This window comes from Osmia bicornis, chromosome 13, assembly GCF_907164935.1.
Source record: "Osmia bicornis bicornis chromosome 13, iOsmBic2.1, whole genome shotgun sequence".
NCBI classification, from domain to species: Eukaryota; Metazoa; Arthropoda; class Insecta; order Hymenoptera; family Megachilidae; genus Osmia; species Osmia bicornis.
The window spans coordinates 2,926,766-2,950,714 of record NC_060228.1 but is presented as its reverse complement, the minus strand read 5'-3'; the positions used below and the strand labels follow the sequence as shown (position 1 = coordinate 2,950,714).

The following is a 23,949-nucleotide window of genomic DNA, read 5'->3' as shown; positions in this document are numbered from 1 at the left end:
AAAAGAAAAGTAAAAGAACGATCGAGCTACCGGTCTTTCGAAGAGGTCCGTGCGCTGGCCTCGTCGCCTCGTCGACCACCGGGTCCACGCTGTGTCGACTTTCCTAATCACGCTTGCAAAGCCTCCTGTGCTCGATGCTAATCCCTCTTGAAACACAAACAGACACTCGCGCTGCTTACCAGGGCGTAACCGAACGATCCTTTCGATCATTAGAAGCGTATACTCTTACACGCGAGAGATAATGAATACATAGGTTCCAATAGGATCTTCGACGACTAGGAAGCACCTACTGAAATCGAAGTTCATCTTTCTTTTTTATTTAGCTCCAAGAAATTGTCAATTTTTGTAGAAACCTGCAATGCGAATGAATAAAAAATGAAATGGAAAGGAAACGTTGAAAATAACCTCGGTGTTATGGTAATAACAAGATCTATTCGCTGGAGAAAAAGCGATATTCTAATGGTGGGCAAGAACCGGGAAAGAAGAATTCTGTTTCGAAGGACGTCGTCGAAGCATCCAGGATATCGTCGACGGTCGGTGTCGGCGGATCAAGGAAAGGATGTCAGGGTATCGCCAGATAAGAATCGATAGGACCTAGCTGAACGAGGAAAGTAGAAGGCAAACGACACAACCGTGTACCACCGATAACTGTCAAACGGTTATGGCTGACTTGAAACAAAGCCCGCATCGACACCGAAAAGATTTCCATTCGAACAAAACTGTCGTCGACGACTCGTTTAATTCTTAATCGTCTAGAAAATTGGATAGATCGAAAAGTTAAGGTTTATTCACGATATTTACACGCTGGTATAGCGGTCAGATCAATGGACGGATCTTTGGATCCAGGTATACAATGAGCCCTATACCTCTCTTTTTTCCCTTTCTAGTCGAATAGATCTTTTGAAAGGTCCGCACTTAATAGACCCCAGGGACTCGGCGACTTGTTTGGACGTTTGTGGTATAAACAGAGCGACACCTGGTGATCTATGCACTCGCCTTACCGGGATGAAACGAGCCGAAACGCGAAAGTCGACGAGCTTTCGGCATTCAGGGTGGCCCTGACTCCACAATAACCGTAGAATGTCGCGCGACAACCAAGGACGTGGAAAAGTAGCCACTTTTCAGCTTCCCTGGAATCGATGGGTGCAGTTAATCTCCTCTTACATGCGACACACCGGATTACATCCTACCAGGGGAACCCATGTTGCGATTGTATGCTCAGATCTCTTCTACAAAATTGATTTTTGAATTTTTATAAATTCGATAAATTTGTAAAAGCGATAAATGTTGTAAGTTTGAATAACGTTCAAGTAAGAAACGGTAAATGGGAAAATAAAGGAACGAAATTTTACTTGTATCACTCGGATCGTTTACAATTCCAACCGCTCAATTCTTCGATTTCTCAAGGGAACGGTCTTGAGATCGTGTCCCAAGCCCGTTTGTAAAGTAAGCTATTAAATTCGTTCAAATAAGCCGCCGCGGATGAATGTGATCGCCAATTAGGCAAGCGTGGCCGGCGTTCATGTAGACGAGATTATTCGATCCACGGTGAAATCGGTAAGAACGAGCGTATGTAAGGAGGACGCGCAGCTCAGAAAAGGAGATGCTCGTTCGCGTTGCATTCCGTTCTTCCTTTTTCGGTTTCGGTGCACCGGCCACGATTTTTCCTCGACGCGGCCCTTTTTTCATTCGCTAAGCTGCCGGACAATTCGGACCGCTTTATATATACATCCGCACACTTGCGTGGACTGCATAATATTAAGAACGTAACACGTTTTATGGCACACGACCACCCAGCATGCGTTTCTCGAATCCCTTTCTGTCAGGGGTATAACACGTCCGGTTTGATTACTAGTAACGAATCACTTCTATTGATGATTCTATATGATCGTCAAGCATGTCATAAATTATCCATGGAAGCTAATTAAGCTTCCAAATAAATACCACCGGCGCGGTGCAGAATAAAGAGTTTGCTTTGGGAAGAAAAGAAATTGGAGTAACTTTTTAACCTCTCAAGCAAAAGGTATCTCCCCTCCTTATACAGACGGTCCAGCACATTCCTCGCCTTAACATTTTTACTGCCATCGTATAAAGAAAAATGGCTCTGTTGGAGTGAAGATACAAGGTAACAGTGATAGGAGGAATATGAAAGAGGCAACTTAACGAACAGTAAATTTCTCTGAAACGACACGGTTATACCAGTTACTCTACAAAGTGACTGTTCCGTCTTGCCGAGAGATACCTTTCGAATACATTCACGTGTAACAGAAACGTTCGCGTAGAATTACACTTTTATCTATTCACTTTAACGCGGCGTTCTTCGTCGCGACCACCCAACGCGTTCGCCACGGTGTGTCGGGAGTAAGGTACACCTTGAGGTTCGACGATTCTCAAGGTTTTCACGTGTCACGAATCGCGTTGACAATCTTCGAGCGATCGATATACGAGCGGCGAGGAGAAGGAACGATCGAGAAAGACGGGGAGAGACAGTCGGTGGTGAGACTGTCGGATGTAACCGTAGGAGGTCCTCCATTTCGATTCACAGCGGTCCTCAGGATCTTGTCCTGGGAAAGCCATAAATGGTGATCAAGTCGTGCTGATCCAGAGGCATCGGCCATGCCACGTACCATGTATCTTGCACGAAAAGAGGAAGAAAAAATTCGCCGCCTTTATTTGTCCCGCGGAAGGAGCATTTTTAAATTGCGAAGGAATCTTCTTGCGATCGATTTGAAATTAAAATAAAAAACGACTGCTTTAGCAAAAGAAAGTCTTTCCCTCTTTCACTAGAATATCTTCCAGTAAAAACAAAGAGAAAAGAAGTAAGGAAATACATGACGGTGGGTGGATGTAAGAGGACAGCGACAAAGGGGCAACAATTACTTTATTTTGACTTTGCGGCTGGCTTTTGGATCTTTCAGTCGTCCCGCACCCTTTTGTCCCTCGGTGAACCATGTCGGACGTGAAAAAAGGGGGATCCTGCGGCGCGTTTACCTGTTTCCTACCTGTCAACCGCGCGCCGGAAGACCACGATCTCCCGTATCGCGACAAATGGTCTTAGACGCCTGCCTCTTTACAGTCGTGCCGAATTCTATGCTCGGATTCTACCTAGCCAGCTAGAGCTCCAGTCATCTAGAGTTACGTTCGAAAACCCCTTGGAATCTCCGCTTCCTCCGCTTCGGATCGCGCAACCTTTGCGAACAATCCGTTTCGAGATTTACGATGCAACGGGGTTGTTGCATTTTCCAGAGCAATATCGCGATGGTTATTAATACGATGAGGATGAAAGGATAAAAATGGAATTTTTCTTTTTATCTGTATGAAAGGTACGTGTTTGTAACTTGACTCGATTCTTTGAGTGGCAGGTCGCGTTTGAATGAAACCGGTCGAAATTTCCGCGTCGAATTTGTGTCAGCGTTTAACGTGAAACTGGCGAGCCAAAGAGTCGTTTCAAATGGAAATTCGTGAAGCTGATACCGAGTCGATTTTCACGGCTTTCACGCGACCGAAATCCCGTAGATGGAATGGAAAAACGAGGCGTACCGACGACGACGCTGAAAAATCGACCTGGTACCCGTCTCGACTGCCTGATTTGCAATTGAATGATCCAATTTCGGGACAATCGATTCGATGAAGATTTACGACTGAAAACTAGCCACGAAGTGGTTGATTTCTATCCGAATTTCTTGCAACACTACCGTATAATCAAAGCGCGACGATTCGTAAAAATCTGTAAAAAGCGTTCGAATTATGGAAGAATGGTTCTGCTTTGCACTTGAATGACCCAATTCCGAGGTCTGATATTACGGCGTGTTCGCAAGAAAGCAATCCGAAACCTGCTATTGTGGCGAACAATATTCTCATCTCCTTTGCAAATGAATGGATAAAGGAACGCTGTGACTTGGGAACATGGATTTTCCGCGGCGACAATCTCGTTGACTTTTTGTAAGACGCTCGTGACTCTGGGACCCTTAAGCTCCCGTTCACAATACAATTATACGGGTCTACGAGACGTTTCGTAAGAGCTAGGGCTCGTTATGCTAAACGAGCCGTTTAAAAGTCGTTTCTCCTTGCGATTCGATCGATTCATCCTGGCGTAAGAAAACACGCTGGGTTTTTGTGTTTCGGAAATCACACGTGAAAGGGTGCCTTTCTGTAAAACATCTCGCTTCAGCGATAATTTCAAAACGTTACCTATCAGTTTTTCATTAGATTTTAATAAAAGACTTTAATAGTATTATGAGTGATTATAAGATCCAACCTGTTAATATTTAATTTGCAAATAAAATAAAAAACAGATGACGCTGTCGTCCATCGACGATGGAATCTCCGACACCAGAATCATGAAAATTTTTGCAAATATCAATCAAAATGTTACAGTACGAACAAAACCATAGGTACTTCGTTGGAAACCATGAAAATCCGCTCCATCCAAGGAATTAGTTGGTAGAGTTTGCTGGACAGGAAGAAGGAAAACATCAACGTGAATGGCACGTAACCTCATTAACACTACACGATTTCCCTTTTCTTCGAAAGAGTTAACACGATCATCAGTATTTGCGACTGTTCCCTGTCAGGAATCGCAACGACTACGCTGCCCCTGTGGTTTCTCCCCGATATCCAACAGCACCGGTAATCAACCGCAGGACAATCGTTATCAATCGTCGATCAGAAAGCCGGTCGAGTTCTCTGATCTGAGTAAATGCAAGTACGCTAAATCCCAGGTGGAGAATGATATTTGTACAACTCAGAGGCTGCTCAACAAGATCCAGCATCTGAAGAAAAGTATTCAAGATCTAGAGTCTGCTCAACAAAACATCAAAGTTTATGTAAAGCATTCGATATTAATTAAAACCAAATTTAAAGGAATCGTAAAGGGCTACACTGTTAATTGTATCTAATTTTCAAATACAAATTCAACAGAGAAATTCTGGACATAAAGATGTCCCCAGTCAAACCGAAGATCCAGCCCCACCAGAGTTGAACAACGCTCGACAGATAGTGAACAATTGTATAGCAGAAATGTCGAAGTTAAAAACATTTTTGGAAGATGAAAATTGTTGGTGGAAGATATTCAGGAAACGGGAGTTCAACTGCTGTGAACAGAAACTGCCTCATCTTCATGGTTTTCTGGATGGGACAATGGTCACCTTGAAAATGCTCGAAGAAACACTCGACGTATGAATAAATAATTAATCAAGAAAATATAGAATATTAAAGATATACGTATCGATTTCAGCCGAATAAAGAATTTGTAACGTCAACCCCAATAAGATCAAGATCCTTGGAAAATCACGGCCCTGAAATGCAATTTGACGAGGGAAAAAAATACAAAGAACAGGACACAGATACTGCGAGAAACTTAAGTAAAATGAGTCCTCGCACAAGTTTTCAAGTTGATCAAAAGTGAGTGAATTCGATCAACAGGATTAAAATTATATAATTTTCTACGAGTTTATTTTCCTTCAGGACCATCGATTCTTGTCTAAACAACTGTCCTGTATCTTGCAGGCAACAAACTCCAAATTCTCCTCGATCAACTTATTCTCGAAATCATTCTCAAATTTATCCTGGAACCTCTAAAGAACCATCAAGGAATGAAACGCTGCAACGAGAAGAGCGCAGAATCAACCCCATCAGTAAATACTAATAGAAACTTGAATAATTAAAAATGTTATGATTGAAAATTTTGTTTCAGATCAATTACCAAAACAGATGTGGCAAACGAAAAGCGCGATAGGTTTTGGACAGAGACCAAGGCCGAGTTACACGTTCAGTAGTGAAAACACAGCGAGAAGAAAGATTATTGCTGCTGATATCAGCACCTCCACGGATCTGATTACGGTATTATCATAAATGAATTATTGAACGGCATTCAGGCAGGCTTTTAGCAAGCTAGCGTCTATAAATCATCTATTCTATATCATAATTATAGTGTTTATAAAATTTCGTATAATTAGATCATATTGAATTTCAATTAACAAGCTTGAAACGTGTGATCTATATTCAGGAGATACCGTACAAAAACATCGCCGTTTCGGCGCAGAGCTTTAAATCGTTGGCGGATGGAAGTTTCTTGGATCAGAATCAGAATAAAATGTCCCAGGGAGGATCGAGATCCAAGAGCAGGAGCAGAAACAGCGGGAAGGAATAAAAGTAAAAAGTCGAGAAACAAAAGGGAAACGCGTGTTTCAATGGCGCCATCCTTTTAATCGGAAGTGACACGTTCGTTTTGTCTTGACAGGAGAAATTTTAGTCGATCATTAATTTTATATTCCTTTCCTTGCAACATGCTATCGTTTCTATTCGAGAGAATAATTGGATAATTTACGTTGGACACTTTCGAAAGGCTTTCGAGCTTTGAAGAAGATATGGAGAAGAATAAGAACGTGTAGAAGGGGACAGGTTAGATTAAGATTGCTTGAGAACTCTGGATGCTTGGATTTTATAGATAAATTTAGGTTTCTATATTTCAAGGAATTTTTTATGGACCGAACCATCATCGTGGCAAGGTGTCCAGCGACTTCAATCGACGAGAATTTAAAAATGGGCACCAAAACGATACTGATATGTCGACAGCACGCGATACTTCGATCGCCGCTTTCAAGTTCTACTTCGCTTCAAAGCACAAGTTCGACTGGCACCAGCATTTATGTACTGAAGAAACTGTAGAAGACATTAGTATTAGGGGATGAGCGGAGAGGCAAGGTACAACGAAGGAAGAAATGGCGACATGGGAGTATCAAAGAGATGGCAGTCGTCGCAAACGGAAGCTGCAAAATTCGATCAACATAACCGTCAATCGATGTCCCCTGATGAACCAACTTCTATTTATGAATCTAAGGATGCGTCGAAAGTCTGTACAAAATCATGCGTGAAGAATTTGAAGGAAAAAAAGATGAAATCTACTAGAAGTGGTTGCTCGAAGCACTGCACTGGGTATAAAAAGGATGTAAACAACCAAAGGTTGTTTGATAAATTCGTTTTTTGATTGATAAATCAATTTAATTAATCATTCATTATGTTAATTAATGTTTTAGTTGCAAGAAGACGATGTGTTCGCCAAAGAAGAATGATAAATTAGGATACAGGATAAAAAGAAGCAAGAAGAAGCTTCAACAAATTTCTAATCAAGTGAAGGTAAGACGAGATAACGATTCTTGATTAATTGATTTGATATTTAATACCTTTACAGAAAAGGACCAAGCTGTCTGTAAAGAAGATCAAAAAGATGTACGAGAACTTCAGCGCGAAAAGAGCGGCAGGATTCAAGTGCGACACCCGAAAATGCAGGAGCACAGTATTGGACTGCGGCGCGAGTGAATGTGCAAAACCCAACATGTTGTTCAGCACGTTTTACAAGCTGAGAGACAAGATCACAAGGGACAAGGAGGATACATCTTACACGATCTGCCATTCGAAATCGTCTCGTGTTGGTACAAAGAACAACGATCTCATGGTGGTGAAAGAAAAATCGACAGAGACCAGCGTGGATGAAGAAACGAGCATGTAAAGAAGTACCTAACATTAGCTGACGAAGTACCACGTTTTCAATACTCATAATTTACAATTCAATTTTGTCCAATTTCATTTCAATTCAATCTGTAATCTCTTGTGATAATAAAATGGAAGGTGATCAAACAAGAGTTTATAAATCTGACCACCCTGTGAAAGAAGGGGTTGATTCTGATAGCTAATAATTGCAAAATTGATAATTAAAGCCGGGCGTGAAAAATTGGAATTGTAAAATTTCAATAAAAAGGGTTGTGGAAGTTGAGAGGGCAGAGGGTCGATGGCACCCTTGAAAGTCGGTTAGATTCAGTAGTTCTGATAGCTAATAATTGGAAAATTGATAATTAAAGCTTGAGGGTGTGAAAAATTGGAATTGTAAAATTTCAATAAAAAGGGTTATGGAAGTTGAGAGGGGAGAGGGTCGATGGTACCCTTGAAAGTCGGTTAGATTGCGGAGTAGTTCTGATAGCTAATAATTGGAGAATTGATAATTAAAGCTTAAGGGTGTGAAAAATTGGAATTACAAAATTTTAATAGAAAGGGTTATGGAAGTTGGGAGGGCAGAGGGTCGATGGCACCCTTGAAAGTCGACCAGATCGACGCGTAAAGATAATGTTGTACCTTAGGCGTCGATCGAGAGCCGATGATTCGATAATTCTGCGGTTATTCGCGGGATAAATAAAGGGAATAACCCCGATGGAGATCGTTTGGTGGTGGACGGGCTCCTTTAGTTACGTGGGCGCTAAGCAGCGATATATCACCGGTCGGTATTCACCAGGCAAATCGACTTTTATTGCTTTATAGCCGCTTGTAAGCTGGCCGTGACGAGCAACTCCGTTCCGCGGCGCGCGTGTAATCTGGATGTAAGGAGCTCGTTATTACGGTTGACCCATTCACGATCCAACTTCCTTTTAACGATGGAACCAGCTCGTAATGGCCGATCCCAGTCACCCAGCCGGATTAGCTGTCCCGCTAACGACCTTATCGTTCCTTTTTTCTTTTACCTCCTCGCCGCCATTACTCACCTCCTCTCAACTTTTTTCCAAGAACTTTGGACAAATGGAACCCGGAGGAATATTCTCTTGAATCGATTATTTATGCTAAAATGGAAGTTGGTAATAGAGAGGTCAGAATGTCCAGGAAGTTTAAAACATTCAAGATTGCTTCACGGTATTAAATACGTTTCGATATCGCTTTTAAAGATAATGCAAATTGCTTTTGATTAACGCCAATAACTAATTTGCATTGGTAAGTGAATGATTATGGAACTGTTCATTTTCTGATGTCTCCTTATTAAGACTTTCTTGTACCTTGTATACTTAACAGTTCATTTGCATCCACAAGTGTTCTAAAACATTAGTTAAATTCGACTATTTAACATTCGCGATAAGATTAACCAGTGAAAACCTCGGTAGCCTCTCTCCGCGTATGTTCGATGCTTATTAAAATGAATAAAAGACATCGATGAAATGTCAGCAGCTGACTGGGCCGGTAAAAAAAGGGAAACGAAAAAGAGGTACGCATCTACAACAAGATCCTCTCGCCGGTTCGTCCCGTCGTCTCGCGTGTTTCTTTCGCCGAGGCAAGTCTGTCAAGCGTAACCGCTCAATCCTCGTGATTAACCTTCGACAGGTCCCCGTCGAGGACAATTTTCCACGATTGCAAGTTCATTTACGAGCACCCTCCGCCGATACACGAACCGTGCGCGCACATGCCGCACGAATTGCGTGTTTTCTTTATTGGCCGATTGAATAATACATGGAGCCGAATAGTATTAGAACGACATGGCACGCGATGTCCATGACGCCTGTCATGTCGCGCGGGTCACACGTCACGATTTTGACGAGTTCTTTAGGGAAGGCTGATTTATCGAACCGGGATCAAGCGTGTTAAACCTCTCTCCAGCAACGATGATTAACTCTCGGACGGCAAACGCGATTGAGCGAAAGAATTTCTAAAGTTCGAGAGATCAAATACCTCTGGACGGAACTTTCGTATCTGCAAGTAAGTCTAGACGCGATTTAAATCTATCAAATTTTGTTAGCTGCTCGGAACGATTCTTGTACTCGGGGCGAATCTACAACGAGGAGGACAAGAGAGGCGGTTTCTTGACACGGGGCAAGCCGGTCGCGGCATAAATCACAATGAAACGCATGGCTCATTATACTTGCAGGCACTCGTGTAATTGCGACGGGCGTGTCCACGCCTGTTTGCCCGTGCAGATCCAACGGAGTGGCGTTTCGGTACAACACACGTCCGTGTGTCTCCTCTCTTTTTCTCTCCAGCTGGTACCACGACCACGTCGAATCCGGTGGTTTTCGCGGGCCGGAAATGCGCGGCCGGATATGGGCGTGACGCGTGGCGCGGGGTTAAAAACGACCCGCGACCCCGAATTATACCTTTTCGTTTATGGCAATTGTACTCACCGTAACGACCGAGCTGTCTCTCCAACCTCCCTCTTGCACGGTCCTGATTTTGTGACGAAGATATTGGACATCGATGATGCTGATTATTCACCGACACTCTGAAAAAAATTAATTAATTTTTATTAGTATTATCATTGTATTTTAAAATTATCGTCCACGAATAAAAATCAGTTTTTCACCCAAGTTTTACGAATGCTTATTAACACCCCATTGGTCATCCGAACGCTAAGGGTGTAAGAGGTTACAGCATTGTTACCGGACATCGACAAATTACGGTCGTGGTGTTTTCATCCGCGCGGTTTACAACCCTCTGCCACTGAAAGCGTGGCGCGATAAGTCGCGAAACAATGGAAGGTGAAACGTATCGAATGAAAGAAACCCGCTGAGAAAGGGGAACGACCACCCGCCGCCTTTTAACACCGAAGTTCCGCAATTTTCACGCTTTTCCCTTGTTGTTTCGCCTCCCCTTTCGTCTGTACGTCTTATGCAAATGAAGCGTCGCGACGTTCCGGTTAATGGGAGCTGAACCGAGTCTCTGACCATCGAATTGGTCATGGATCGTTACTCATCGTTGACCACCAACGACTCGACTTTCAGGAGCGGTGTGTTTAACGTTGCGTAAGCTTCTTATCGATACCTGTTCGATAATTTCTTACGAAATATGTTTTTCGGTTCACTTTTCTCATCGCACGGTAGAATGTCGAAATCGTGTCTGGTGCATTAAAAAAAGAAAAAAGTACACTTTCTAATTGAATTCCTTCCTTATGGGAAACGCGTGGAAATCCTGTTCGATTTCCTATTTTCCGTAAGGCGATTGATTAAATCCGCATAACTCGAGCGTCGATTGCGCATCAGGAAATTTCAATCGACGTAAAAACGAGTGAGAAACGTCGCGCATTTGAAATTTTAATTAACTTTAATTATCGTGGCAAGTCTTACGTTTCCGTTAACGAGACGTACGGTGTACAGTAATCGACACAATCGTTCGGACACCCAGCGTGTCCAACTAACATCCCATAAACCTGTGTTTTAAGCGTCTGGAAACGCCATCAAAGTCGCGGCTACGTTCGACCAAGTCGAATCGCAACAAATTCATCGAAATTCCTTGGCAAACGAGTAACGGGACACGGCGAACATGAGAATGAAAGGGAATGACCAGCGAAAAAGGTCTTACCGAGTGATTTAATCGCGCAACCTAGAAACGTAAACACTGCAATCACTATAAATTTTCTGTGAAAGACAGAACACGGTTTCCTGTTGTATAATCACCCAGAAAAGGAACCTTCGACTGTTCGATAAATAATTAAATAATTGACGGCCAAAAATCACGAAGCTTCCTGAAGTACGCTATAATTTCCGAACTCGAAAAGGATTAAAATTATTTGTACACCCGTCGACGACGTACTAAAATGCTCAAAATATGTACTAGCTTCAACTTAAAGTAAGAAATAAAATTCTGCAAAAGATACGAGATGAAATGATACATTGTGGCATCCTGTTAGCGGAAATGTCTAACGTGTTGGTATAAACATCCTTAGCCTAATCGTTTGATCGGAGAGGCGGAAACGTCTGGCAGGAATCGGTTTCCCGGGACATTCCACGTGTGTCACGAGGCCGTAAAAAAAAAAAAAATATCGAAAATTACGAGGTTATACGATGCGCGGAGCGGGTCTAACCCACACACGTGTAACTGGCACCCACACGTGCTGGCGAGCGGCACCCACACCGAGGCGCGAGGCGAGAGCCAGTTCGCATGGTGGTTTCCACACGCATAATCACCTGTCTCGTCCATCATAAGCAGCGTACCTGGCCAGATGTAATGCGCCGCGGGCCCACGCAAAACCCGTCCGACATCGCAACGTTTCAACACACGCCCACGATCGGTCGGCTCGCTTTCAAAATGTCGTAAGTCAAATTGCCCCGGCGTGCACCGTTTCATCATCCGGATGCGGGCCAGAGCTCTCCTCTGCGAACGCGTCGTTTTTTGCACGTACTTTGCGCTGTCGATCATCGGATAATTAAAATTAAAAAGAAATACGGATCGATCTGGAGGAACGAAGTATCAAAATTCAGAGATATCTCTGGATAATAACGAGGATTAATTAAATCCTTAATTAGGAAACGCAGCGAATGATTAATATTCTAACGCCTGTACTCCAGCCTCATGCTGATTGTTCATCTGTTTGGTAACATTTTACCCTAGATCCTAGCGGTAATTATGGAAATTCGTATGACTGATGTCTGTACCTAACGATGAACAATGCAGATCTATCATGAGAAACGGGCTGCACTAAGATACGTATTAATGGTTTTCCAGCGATGAATATGTAAGGCAATTTACTTAAGGAAGCGTTAAAATCAGATTAAGAGGCTCCTAGTGGAGATACTTCATTGTTATCTCGAAGATCTTCGAAAAGCGAAGTTCCATTTGTATTCAACATTTGTACACTGATTACACTAACGATCAATCATTCCTCGGTAAATAGTATGCAATAACTAAGACAGGAAATAAACACACCGGTATCATTGCCGTGCACTTCCTTTAACCCTTTTGCTGCGGTCGCTTCGGCCGGAAACTGTAAGTACACTTCTGTTTCCAATAGTCATATGAAAATTTCCATTACATGCCAACTGTCTCGCGTTGGACGACTGAAGTAGCTAAAGGGTTAAACAAACCATTTTTCAACCTTGTTGCCAGGAAAACGATGCGCACCTTGCCATCCGGCGATATATACCAGCAGGGCAATCGGCAAAAAAGGTTTCCGTTTCTTGCCCGAACTCGTTCGACCGTCGACAATTTGAACGACTAACGAGAATACGGCAAAAAATTAATATTTCGAGACCGCGAGAGCAAAGGTAGGCCATTTGTTTAACGGCCAATCGGATGAGAGCTCGGGATCGGGATGGGCGTTCTGAAAAATTCGGTTAGGATTCCCTTTTTCACCTGGACGAGGAATTCAGGGTACAAAAACTGTGTTGTGCGCTATGGCGGTGGAGGAGAGGCGCGTAGATAAGGGAGGAGAGGAGAGGAAGAGAGATAAAAGGGTTCGCGTGTAGATGACCGGCATGCTTTCAGGGAGTCCAGTTTGCGATGAAATTAGCCGTGTCCGTTCGGTCCAAGACAAAAAGTAATGGCTTTCACGCTAGGCACTCGGGATTAATTAACGAAACGACCGAAAATGGCCGCGGTACCAGCTCCATACCTTCGGACCTCTGCATAAGAACGATTTCTCTTCGGCTCTTTCGTCGTTTCTGGACACGTGTAACGAGCCACGGGACTACAAATGACCGCCAATCGTCACCTGTCATTCAAATTTCTTAAATTACTCCAAACAGGCGCGTTGGGACTAATTAAACACCTCCGATATCATCTCTGATCGGTGCAGCGCATCAATTACTCCCTCCTCGTTCCGAGGTGTTCGAACCAGATGAGATAAACCTGTTTCAATTTTTTTTAAATAATAAAATAATATATTATTTAGAGTGATTCGTTTCTACATCCTTCTTTTACCTTCGCGCAATCCAGAGATTCAAATTTCGACAGAACAATCGTCCGGATACCGGACGTTTCGTTTTTCGAACGAAGACGTAGACGGTTCCCGCGACAGCTTGACAGACGGACATTAACGATCCACGATGGATCCGCGTGATTTCCATCGCGAGATCGCACATGTTTGTCCACGGCAAGGTTCTTTGCTCGAACGCAGGTGCAGCAGCGAAATCGTGATTCGAATCGATCTTCGGTCGTCGTCATTGTCAGCGCCAGGATTCATCGCGAACAGCGAGAAACGAAGATAAATTTGCTGTCGGTAAGGCAAATTTAACGAGGCGAATTTCCTCGTTCGCGATGAAAAATTAATTAAAACGAAACCACTCGATTATTTGCAAAACAAAGATCAAAATAAACCGAAAATAAACTAGTCCCTTTTTACCTTCCCTCGAGAGAGCAAACATTAGCAGGCAGGGGCTATGGGGTGCCGTGGGCAATAAGGCGCGGAAAGCGCGCGTGAAACGATTATTCGACTCGTGCGGGCTGCCGCAAAATTGAGAGTTAACGAACCTCGACGAACCCGGCTGACACTCGGTTGGTTGCGTAATCGTGGCCAGGTTAAATCCGCACGCTTTACCGCTGACACACGTGCCAATGGACGAACGAAGCCGGGGGAATTCGCGGACAGAGTGGAGAAAAGTTGACAGGTAATTTATCCGAACGAGAGACAGCGAGAGGAGGAGACGAATATTTCCGCGGCACGTCGCTTATCTAAGTGGCTGCTTAACCGTTTAACGGTTTGTTTGTCGGACTATCCAGCACCTGGACGAGGCGTCTAGAACGCCTCGAAGCGTCGGCGTCGATTCGTTCCAACCTTCTTGCTCTCCTTCTAACGACCGGCTCTATGGTTCGTTTGATCGTTGAGAGTCATTGAAATGCGGGAATACAAACACTGCTTGTTTATTACGTCCTCGAGTTAATGAACTTTAATTGTTCGACTTGATAAATTTGCATCCTGTCGATGCTTTTTTAAAAGCTGAGAAATTTTGCGAATTCTAAAGGCAGCCTCGATTTTTCCAATCAAAATTGATATTCACACGTACAGGTAGCAAGAAACGTCCCATTCAAAAATCTGTATTCAACGATTGATTCCTCTCGGATGACGTACGATGGGAGGTTTATGGTGTTCGAGCTTTCTTGCTGGCTTTTCAACAGACACGGATAGAATCTCCAGTCACGCGCGACACAATAATTTCTCACGAACGTGCAAGCATGTGGGACACTCGGATCCGGGCATTTTCAGCACGTGGTCGGGTAACAATTATATTGTTATTGTCAGCGATTTGTATTCCATCGTGGTCCGTGATTCTTTCCGATTCACCGTTACATCCGCGACAATAGAGTCGTTCGTAATCGTCCATGAACATTTTCTTACTCCTTCTTGCCAGTCAACCGGACTGTTTATTTTTACAAATATGGGGATGAAAGTTTTACGAAGAATTTCCGAGCTCTACCGCGAAATAATTTCTTTACTATGGTCGCAACCAGGAAGTGTAAGCATTCCGTCTTGAGAAAATTGAACGATGGTATTCTCAGATACACGGGGATTGAATTTGAATTGATTAAATTGAATTTACTTAAAATCCAGGTTCCTCCAGGTGATATTGTGTTCCTCGTTCGACGTTCTCGGGGTCGTTCATCGCTGTAAAGGACAAAATTGCTATCCCCTTTTCGAATATAAATTCTGCGCCGGGCAGTGGCTGTTTCTCAGCACGAATTGCACTGCGGCAAACGCAGCGGAAGGCGTTCTTGTTTCCTATGGGGCAGGATCGATCTATAGTCCGCCATTGAGAAGAGGGAGAGAGAGAGAGAGCCAAGAGGGTTTTCTGGTATCGCCGTATGGCAAACAGCAGATGTGCTGTACACCCGTGGTCTCCCTTTGCCTCTCCCTTCTCTATCTTTTACCATGCCCTTTTGCTTCGTTCGCCAGCTTTCTCTGTTTTATGGACTCATCGCGAAGCAAAGAGGACCCTCTTCTTCGGATCGGTGTGTTTACCATAAGGCAAGCATTGTCGAACGCTCAAATGACACTCATAGATATGTCAGTTCATTTCTTTTTTCTTTTCTATACGCGCAAGCATTCCGCCGGATGTATACGAGGAATCGATTTACGAGGGATGTTCCAACAGAGCCGCCCTTTCTTATTTTCTATGGTGAATAGGCGATCTCGTGTAAACGCTCTTTGAAAACCTTCCCCTATCGATTACTCATTCTAATTTTAAAATGTGGAGGATTAGAAATGACGCGAGGCTTAATGAGTCAATGACGAAACACGTCGCCCCTGGTTAGAGGTAATTAACCCTAAAACTGTTCAACCTTGCTAAGTAATAGATCACGATGGTTATCGAATGACGTAGCAGATTCGAATCACCTCTGATTCCTCTAATCGCTCAAAGTAATAAAATTTCAGTCCCCTCGGAAAGCATACGGATAAGGATTTTCAGCTTGGCAATAAATTAAAGATAATTCACGTTTAATGGTAACCATAAGAAAGATTATTCGCCTGCATCGGTCCTTCGACTTCTTTTCTTAACGACTTTAACGATGCTCTTTTAAACGAACCTTTATCATTAACATACGTACAGTGTGACACTGGTGTATCCTTAAAAAGATACAGTTAATTAAAAAAGAAGAAGAAGAGGGGAACACGTTTGGGCGCAGGTTGAAACTCCAGCATCGAAGAGCGGGGACCATTTTGTTCCTTCCAATTTAGGAAGGAGGAAATGATACCGGGGCTCGTCCCTTCTCCGCATGCAGTCCCATGTATATTCCAGCCAGACACAAAAGAAAATAATTAGCTTTCCTGCCGATAGATAGATAAACGCACGTATTCAGACAATTTTGGTAGGCAACGATTATTAACGGTCAGCAGGGTGTCCCGGTTTGCTGTCTGTGTTCGAACGGTCGGAAATTAATTACTCGTTAAATCAATCCCGTATATGGAATCAAGTTTCTCCGCTCCTTTAGAGTATTGTTTGCATTGTCCTTTTGACGTTTACTTTATCGCCATTGACGATTCTATTTTACAATTCATTGTTACAACGATACACTTCTGTATCTCAATGAGGAAACAAAAATTCATGGTCTTCATAGGAATTACCTTACACGCATTATTCTCGAAAGATCCAACGGCATTCCCTTAATTTTCCTTCTTCGACCTTCTCTAGAATCATTACGATGCAAGGTCCAGGTCGAAACCATCCCAGCCTATCCCTGCAACCCTTTCACGAATTCAATCAAGCTGGGAGCCGCAAAAAGCAGGAAAGCTCGAACCCGGCCACGTCAGGCCTGTCCCGATGGATCGAACGATTTCAATTCGCCTGCTAATCGCTTTTGTTTCTTTTTACGAACCGTTGGTTATCGTGTCCGGTTGAAAAATCCGGCCACAAGGTGTACCCTGTCCGTGCATTCCAAAGATGTCCACCGGTAGAATCTCGAACGGGTTGGGACAGGATCGTAGGGCCCGCGAATTCCGCGCTGTTCGCAACCGGGCTCAGCTTCTTCTACGGGGTGGAATAAAAAAATGGGCGGCGCTTTGGATGTGACGGGGCCAGGATCTAGGCCCGAGAACTGGCGAGCGAGGCTGGGCCTTCTAGATCCCTTGGGCCTTTTCCCCTACCATTTCGGTCTGTTCCTTTCTCCTCTCCTCGAGTCCGGCCGAGACATGCCAGAAAGAAAGAGGAGGGACGAGGAGGACGAGAAAGAGATCGGCCAACCATCGGCAGCCTGCGCGGCGACCCACGGGAATATCAAGAGATCTAGCGATGGGCACTCTCGGCCTTTGCTACCTGCATGCTATTCGAGTAACTTGTTCAAGGTAATCCAGGTATATACTCGGCGAATTTGATTGATGTAATCTCCGAGTGATTTAGTTTCGGACGAAACGAGAGTGATGCGAAAGATGTGATTTGTAAGGTGATCTGAGCGATTGTTTAATAGGGTCATTAGTGAGGTTGAATCTTATTTTCTAAAATTATCTAATCCTGCCATTATCCATACTTATGATTCATCTAGATATCAGTCAAATTTGATCACAAACAGGGCCCCATTTTTTAAATCGTTCCGTTTCAAGGTACCATTTATCAATTGAAATGCACTTGACCGAAGAAAAAAGTTGGAACGAAATTGAATTGATAGTCTCCGGAGAGATGCAACGAACGCCTCCCGGGACTCGTCCGTCCCGTTCAATTTGCATGCACTCGCGAATACCGGCTGAAATGGCCGTATTCGGTTACACGGATCCCGGGGCCCGTTGATTACCGGTGACACTCTATTCGGGGCCCAGCTCGAAGGCTGACAACCAGCCTGACGACGACGCGAAGATAAGCGGCCTGGCGAACGGCAGGCGAAACAGAGACACCGGCAGGCCAAGGAATGAAATATCTCTCTCGCGAATGCTGCCCACCGGTAGGAGGATTCTCGTTTCGTCGCTCCTATACACGGTGTCCCGTAATAAATCAGATCTATTTCAAGAATTTATTCGATATTCAAGAACCGGAGGCATCGAAAGAATGATACCATTCAAATTACAAGTCACACAAGATAATTAAAATAGATACAATTCTCCATCTATAGTTTCAAATTTGCTTAGCAAAACAGAATGTAAAATCCATGTGTAATATAATGGAAAAAATTTTAAACAATTCCTAGAATGATAATCACAGAACTTACAAAAGTCAAATAGAAAGGGACACCCTTCGGTTTTTAAATACCGAAGGCATCAAAAGTATTCAAATTACACTTCAATTCTCCATCTATAGTTTCAAATTTGCATAGCAAAACAGGATGTAGAATCCATGTGTAATACAATGGAAGAAGATTCAAACATTTTCTAAAATGGTAATCAGAGAACTTGCAAAAGTCAAATAGAAAGGGACACCCTGTGCATGCACGCACCCTTCACGTGCACGTGTGTACGTACCTGTGTCGACCCGTACGTATTAATCACGCGATTCGTCCATAACCGTATTTCAGCGCACGCAAGAGAGAGAAAGAAGTACGTGAGCTTCGAACGACGCCACAGAATCTCTGCTCCTTCCACGGGTAATTACTCGTTGCTTCGGCCGAGGATTTTTGTTAAACAGTCCCTTGCACCGTGACTTCTCCGATTTATCCCGTGACTTTGCTTGCCGCGTTACGCTTCGGATGGCTGCGGGGGTCCTGGACCAGCTACGGATTATCTTTGCTGTCCATCGAGCCAATCCGAGAGCCAGTTTCTGTCTTTCTTTCGTGTAAGCCGGAGATCTCGATCTTAGCAATATCAATCGTGATTCTAATTAATAAATACATTGAATACTTGCTGTAACGTTAGCAATCTTCAGAACTTTCCCCCTTCGTTCTCTAATTATTTAATTAAACAAAATTCGTACATTCACTTAATATTCCTAACGCCTCGACTCGTTATTCAGGATACTTGGCACGATATCAGAATTCTCCACCCCCGATTCGTAATTATCGAATTAACTCCGTTGTAATCAAGGTGGTAAGAGTGAATCGCTTCGATTCAACTCTGGCATGGATATGAACCGTGAGCCCGGTTGCCGATCGAATTCTTCTTCCCAATATCTCAGATGCCTGGAGTATCGTCGGGTGCTATAAAAAGCCCTGCCGAGGCAAGTTGCAGAGGCGAGTTTCGATCGTCGATCGGTATCCTCGGTGGAATCGTTATCACAGCGAGGCAAAGGGCCGCTATCCGAAACGAGCGTGTCGAATCCCTCGGACTTTTTCCCGTTCTCCGGAGCGCCGTGGCGTCGGGTGCCGGTCGGATGTCACGGCTGGCGCGGCGGGGTCGATTCGTTTGGCGAACGAACGCGCGAAAGAGAAAACGATGAAAAAAATAAAAAAGAGAACAGTTGCGACCAGCCAGAGAGAGATTGGAGACGAGAGAAGAAACAGCGAGAAACGGGCCACAGACGAGGAGGGAGAGACATCATCGAGCCGGCTCGGATGGAAGGAAGAGGAAGGGTAGCTCAAGGGTAGACTGAAAACGAGCATCGTAACCGCGACGAACAAACTATAGTGAATTTCGACTTGGGTGGTCCAGGATCGGCAGCAGCAGGCCCTGTCGGTTCCCCGCCACCTCGTCCGATCGTCTCTCTTTCGGACCTTTCCTCTCTCTCTCTCGGTTGGGCCCTCTTCTCTCGCCCCACTTCGCTCGGCACCCTACTCCGGGCACCCAACAGCGCCCCCTCCTCTTTGGGTCTTGTAATCCCCACCAGGTCGGAAGCCGCGCCAGGCCGCGAGCCACTCCTGAAGCTACACTATCGACCATAAGTATTTGCCCACCTTTGCCGTTTTCATCCACGGACCTTTAAACCGGGCAATTAATTCCCAGATCCATGCTGCATGGACACAATGATGCTGCTTTGAATTTGAATGTTACTTTGCAAACTTTCTTCAACTCCAGCCCACTTTTATAACAATTCCTTTCCTTTCTTGGAAGATTTTGAAAGGAGAGGACGAAGAAACGAGAAGCGGATAGTTTCGTGACTGGGCGAATACTTCTGGACGTTAGTGTATACCCTGGTCGTTACCTCCGATTCGACCAGACTGCCTGCCGTGCTCATTTGTATTCCCGTAATTAGAGAACCACCCCCTAATACTGGTTCCTTGCACGTGTTACAGTCTCCACGTCCCATAGTCAAAGATAAGAAGAGTCTTTTTTTTTTCATTTTTCATACACGATCCTTTGTGTTACAAACAAGATACACAAATGGTTTTCTGGAAGTTAAAGGCAGATGTTTGAAAGACATCTTCAGAATTATCTAATTTATAACCACTAAAAGTTTCTCTTAGAGAAGAATAGTATAAAAGACGAAGGCTAGATCGAAGGTCATTGTACAAACAATGGATTCAATTAAACGGTATAAAAATGGAAGTCGACGAGTCACGTGTACCGAGTATCAGAAGTAAAACCGTGGCTCGTCGTGGCTGATAATTTACGATGTACCGACCGATCCCCATCCCCAGTTGTCGGATTAATAGAGGGTTAATTTAGGCGAGTAGCTCTCGACGCGCCTGTTATCTCCCACGCAGTATTTGCACAGCTCATCCCAAATCGTACATATCTCCCCCATCGGGTGAATAATTATTACCGGTACGATCGTCACGCTCGTGGCTGTGAATTTTGAATCCACCAGAATACCTTTTCGTTTCATCGTTCAAACTCTTTGATTTGCGTGTTTCTTTGGACCGTGGGAAATTCTCATCAACGATACTTTGGTTAACGAGTCACCATATTTAGAGCATGTTGTATCATTGTTATCTCAGCGACGTTAACGAGATTCGGGAACAATGGTGACCGACGAGAAGGAGGAGAAAGAAACGGTTCCAGTTAATTCGATTATTACGAAGAATGCAATTATATTAATTGACATTAGCGTACAGTTTGCATAGCTCGCGTGACTCGGCCTATCGCTAGTGGATCTGTAAACAGTTCACCTTTGACTCTAGCTCGATGCATGAAACACGAGTACAAAGAGAAAAAGAGAGATTAAACGAGGAACGACGAGAGTCTGTTCGGTTCTCCACTGTTTTGGATTCGTTTACAGGTAGATAGTCAGTTTCGTAAAACTTTAACCTTTGAATCATGAGTATAAATTCGTATCGGCTGCGATTCTCAAAACTTTCAGAGTAACCCGGGCTTTAACCTCTTTTGAATGTATCGAAAAAGATTCATCTTCAAACGTTTCTCGAGTTTCACTGACACAACGCTACAGACAAGTCGAGAAGTGAAATGAATTAAATGCCCGTCACTGGCTGTCGGCTAAAATAACAGAAACCTACAAGATGAATGGTTGAGCAATGCTTCTCTTCCAAGGTATTGAACAACTCGATACATTCCACTTAACATTCGAGGAACATTCAATCGTGAGCATTGTGACAGGTGTATAGTCTGCAGGATTATTAATAAATTTCCCCTCCTCCCTGGTAAACCATATATAGAGAAAAGATTTTAATACTTTGATAGCGTATCTGTATCAAGACACCTATAACCTTTTCAATTTAATATTTAAAACGAGCCTATTCGTAAGAGTAGCAATTTTCAAATTATAATTAATGCACGACACATTGCATACAAATAGAACAATGGAACGTAACAAGCAATTTAATTACTGTTTTAATTATCCCTCGATTAAAGACGCGTCCATAGTTCCCATCCAACCTTGATTATAATAATAATAATCCTTGATACTTGTATAAATCTCGCAACAGAGATGTTAATAAGTGGCTACGGAATTCCGTGCACCGATTAATTGCAGGTAATTGCATCGCGTCGTTGTTGCGTCGATTGAGAGACTTCGTAGGTATACCTTAAACGTGATGTTTCAATTTTTCATGATGATCGTGTAGGATAACGTTCACTGTATTGCTCTAATTACACCTGGGTAATTTAATTTACCTTGTGCATTACGGAACGTATTGTAAAGAATACGAAGCAATTAACTAATTATACAATGTACTGGTACCAGGTGTTTCGCAGGAAGTCTAGGTGAATACAAAATATTAATACCATTATCTTTGCACGTTGGAAGCAATTTTCTCATGATGGAAAATTTGAAAAATTCACGGATAAATGATAGAATTGAATTCGCGGAGGTTTCGTCGATGAAGAACGATAGAACTCGTATGGTAATTACGCGAGCTCTTCAGATCGGTCAATGTCGTTGCGGGTTATTAATAAAGATGCAAGCCACGGTTGGTATTCGTCCAATCTACGACAGGATCGGACCGATGTTTGTGCCTGGTTCGCCTCGCGATGATTACTCATTCGGACGTTAATGCACCGGCGTGCTAATTAGTCCACGCTGAGTGTACCGTCGTCGGTAGCACTGACACGGGATGGTCCATATTCCAGGTGATTGCAATGATTTTTCTCGTACACGTGAGAATGGCAACCTTTATTACCGTAGTCGTGATCATTTATCTTTCGAATAAGTCGAATTAATTAGTTTGAAAATTGATTCTAAAAACGAAGAACCCCGATGATCCTTCTTCGTTCCTAAGAAAAATTGACACCGTCGATTCAATATTCTCGGTGTTTGTACTTGACGAGCAGAACGAACCGTTTCACCTCGAAAACGTAATTAACAGGGCGGACGGTTTTTGCCGTAGCTCGCGTCCGACGCATAATTGCGGCAAATGATCTCAATCTAGAAAGGTGGCAGGTGTTGTACGTTGGCAATGGTGGATCCGTGACCGTATCCGAGTCAGCTTTTTCGAGGCTTCTGGAATTAGTGGCCGGTCCTGACGATGACTCCGTGGAATCGAAAACACGTGGGAATTACGACGAGACCGGTCCACCCCTTCTCTCCCTTTCCGTGCACCGATTGAAATATTTCTCTTTCGCGGAATCGCCACTCGTTTAATTTCATTAGATCGCGCTTTCCAGACCGCGACACTAATTTTCTGTCGCTCGAGCGGCGCGTTTACGTCGCCAACGTGACACGGAATGCGGCGGGTTCGGCGCGCGAGAAACTCCACGTTCCTCCTCGTGGAAGAAACCCCTTCGAATCGCCGCGAAACCGTATTGCGCCATCGTCAGCCGCAATTTACGAACCGCAATCTGAATTAATAGCGGTAAAAAGCGGCGGCGTCGGGACCGACGAGGCGAGGTGGTGGCGGTTTCAGTCGGATTTCGCGGCGATGTTAAACGAACCGTTCCCCCGAGCTGGCCGCTTTTCTTGCCCGCAGGTGTTGAAAGAAGAGACAAGAAGGAGGTAAACGAAAGCAAGGTAAAAACGGTCAGCTACACTCGTTAATCATTTCTCCTGTCCCTCTGTTCCCGACGTTTATCTTAATTCCGTGCTATTCCCTCCGGGGGACGTTGCTCGATATGCTAACTACAGCTAAATTACACTTGCTGCTACTTGAACTTTGTTGTACACGGGACGTCGAGGGAAGCGTACAGGTTTCTCGGTAGACGATCCGGTAAATCGTTCGAGATCACGCGAAGAAAATCAAAGAGCAGTGGCAGGATCGTTTCGTAGAGGGAAATGCGCGAACATCGCCACCTTCCATTGAATCGTGGAATTTCAATAAAACGATTAAATTCTCACACGAATTCTCTCTCGTTTCATCGAAAGGGTTATTATTCAAGAGGCGAGCACGGCTTCACGCGGCTTTCCACGCGTCTGACAAATTCCCCCGCATTTCCATCGCGGTATTTTTTGCCTGGTACCCGGTCAACGAGGCATGGGTGGTCCCGGGCATTATTCGTTCGTCTCCGCGGGACTCGTCCTTCGCCAGGGTGAGAGACACTCCGTGAAAGAACGGGGGAGACGCACAATGCTCGGCGGAAAGAGGAGAGATGAGTCTCGGGAGGAGACGAGACGAGATGAGAGAAGACGAAGATAAAGAGCGACGAAGAGGAACGGTGTGTCTTTTTCTCGGTGTCGTTGATTAGGATTTTATGCCGGCTCCGAAGCAGCCCGGTAAAGGGTGCCTGTCACGGCGAACCAGGCT

At 44.1% G+C, this 23,949-nt stretch overlaps 1 protein-coding gene across 1 annotated transcript; it reads left to right on the top strand.

Moving 5' to 3' along the window:
- Positions 1–4,295: 4,295 nt before the first annotated feature.
- LOC114878782 lies at positions 4,296–6,151 on the top strand. The gene is made up of 7 exons (XM_046288456.1): positions 4,296–4,376; positions 4,575–4,826; positions 4,921–5,175; positions 5,237–5,403; positions 5,467–5,636; positions 5,696–5,841; positions 6,008–6,151. The coding sequence occupies exons 1-7, from the start codon at positions 4,296–4,298 to the stop codon at positions 6,149–6,151; spliced, it is 1,215 nt and encodes a 404-aa protein (XP_046144412.1).
- Positions 6,152–23,949: the final 17,798 nt, after the last annotated feature.